This window comes from Fukomys damarensis, unplaced genomic scaffold (genome assembly GCF_012274545.1).
Source record: "Fukomys damarensis isolate Sample0158 unplaced genomic scaffold, DMR_v1.0_HiC HiC_scaffold_12, whole genome shotgun sequence".
In the NCBI taxonomy this organism is placed as follows: Eukaryota; Metazoa; Chordata; class Mammalia; order Rodentia; family Bathyergidae; genus Fukomys; species Fukomys damarensis.
The window spans coordinates 51,173,436-51,174,150 of NW_022900924.1; the positions used below are offsets into that span (position 1 = coordinate 51,173,436).

Consider the following 715-nt stretch of genomic DNA (forward strand, 5'->3'; position numbering starts at 1 on the left):
ACGCGGGCTGCGCCACGGCTTTTTACGAAGTACCGAGTCCCTCAGAGCAGCAAAGGCGCCAGGGTTCCCAGCGTCTCTGGGGGACGCCCTTTCACCACAACGCTTCCCTTCCCTAGGCCTGTCTCCCCGCAGCCCCAGGCCCTACCCACTGTGGAAGCTTCTCGAAGGACACAGGACTACCGTGCCCTACAAGGAACGCCCACATAGGTGGAGCTTCTTACCTCCAAGCCACCCGCGACAAAACCAGGCGCTCCGTGACCTTCCCCACTCACCACCCGCCGAAAGGGCGCCATACCTGTTATAGTCCGCAGAACCACCAGACATGATCCGAAAAACCACTCAGCGCCCGACTGAAAAGACAGCTGCACCGCACCACCCGTCTTTTATAGGCTCGCGGCCGGAACCCGTTTCTCGCGGAGGAATTTTCCTGTCGTCCTGCGGTCCTCCACAAAATGATGATCCTGGGGTTGTTACCTCAGGTAGAACTCCTAAAGAAAGTTGACGAAAAGAAAAATTCCAAATCTTATAATTTTTCGATATTATAAGGACATTGAAAATCTCAAGGCCCGGAGAAGGCCTGGGACTCTTTGCCCTGGAGCGGAAGAATATTGCAGCAGCGGTGAAGAGACCCCGCGTCCCCGCCCGCCCTGCTCCTACGGGGTTTCCGCGTCCCCGACGCAGAGGCGGGCGGCTGAGCGCGGCCGGAGCTGGAGGC

General features: G+C 58.5%; 1 protein-coding gene across 3 annotated transcripts in view; it reads right to left on the bottom strand.

The window, feature by feature from the left end:
• Nucleotides 1-387, bottom strand: part of Eif4a2 (eukaryotic translation initiation factor 4A2) — a 6,009-nt gene extending 5,622 nt beyond the window's left edge. For 2 of the 3 annotated variants that reach the window (XM_010624171.3, XM_019207508.2), the window contains exon 1: nt 296-387. In XM_010624171.3, the coding sequence (XP_010622473.1) occupies nt 296-324 (29 nt within the window). In that variant the 5' untranslated portion in view covers nt 325-387. The remainder of the gene's footprint in view (nt 1-295) is intronic. The other variant, XM_010624170.3, reaches the window with a different exon arrangement.
• Between the last annotated feature and the right edge of the window lie 328 nt (nt 388-715).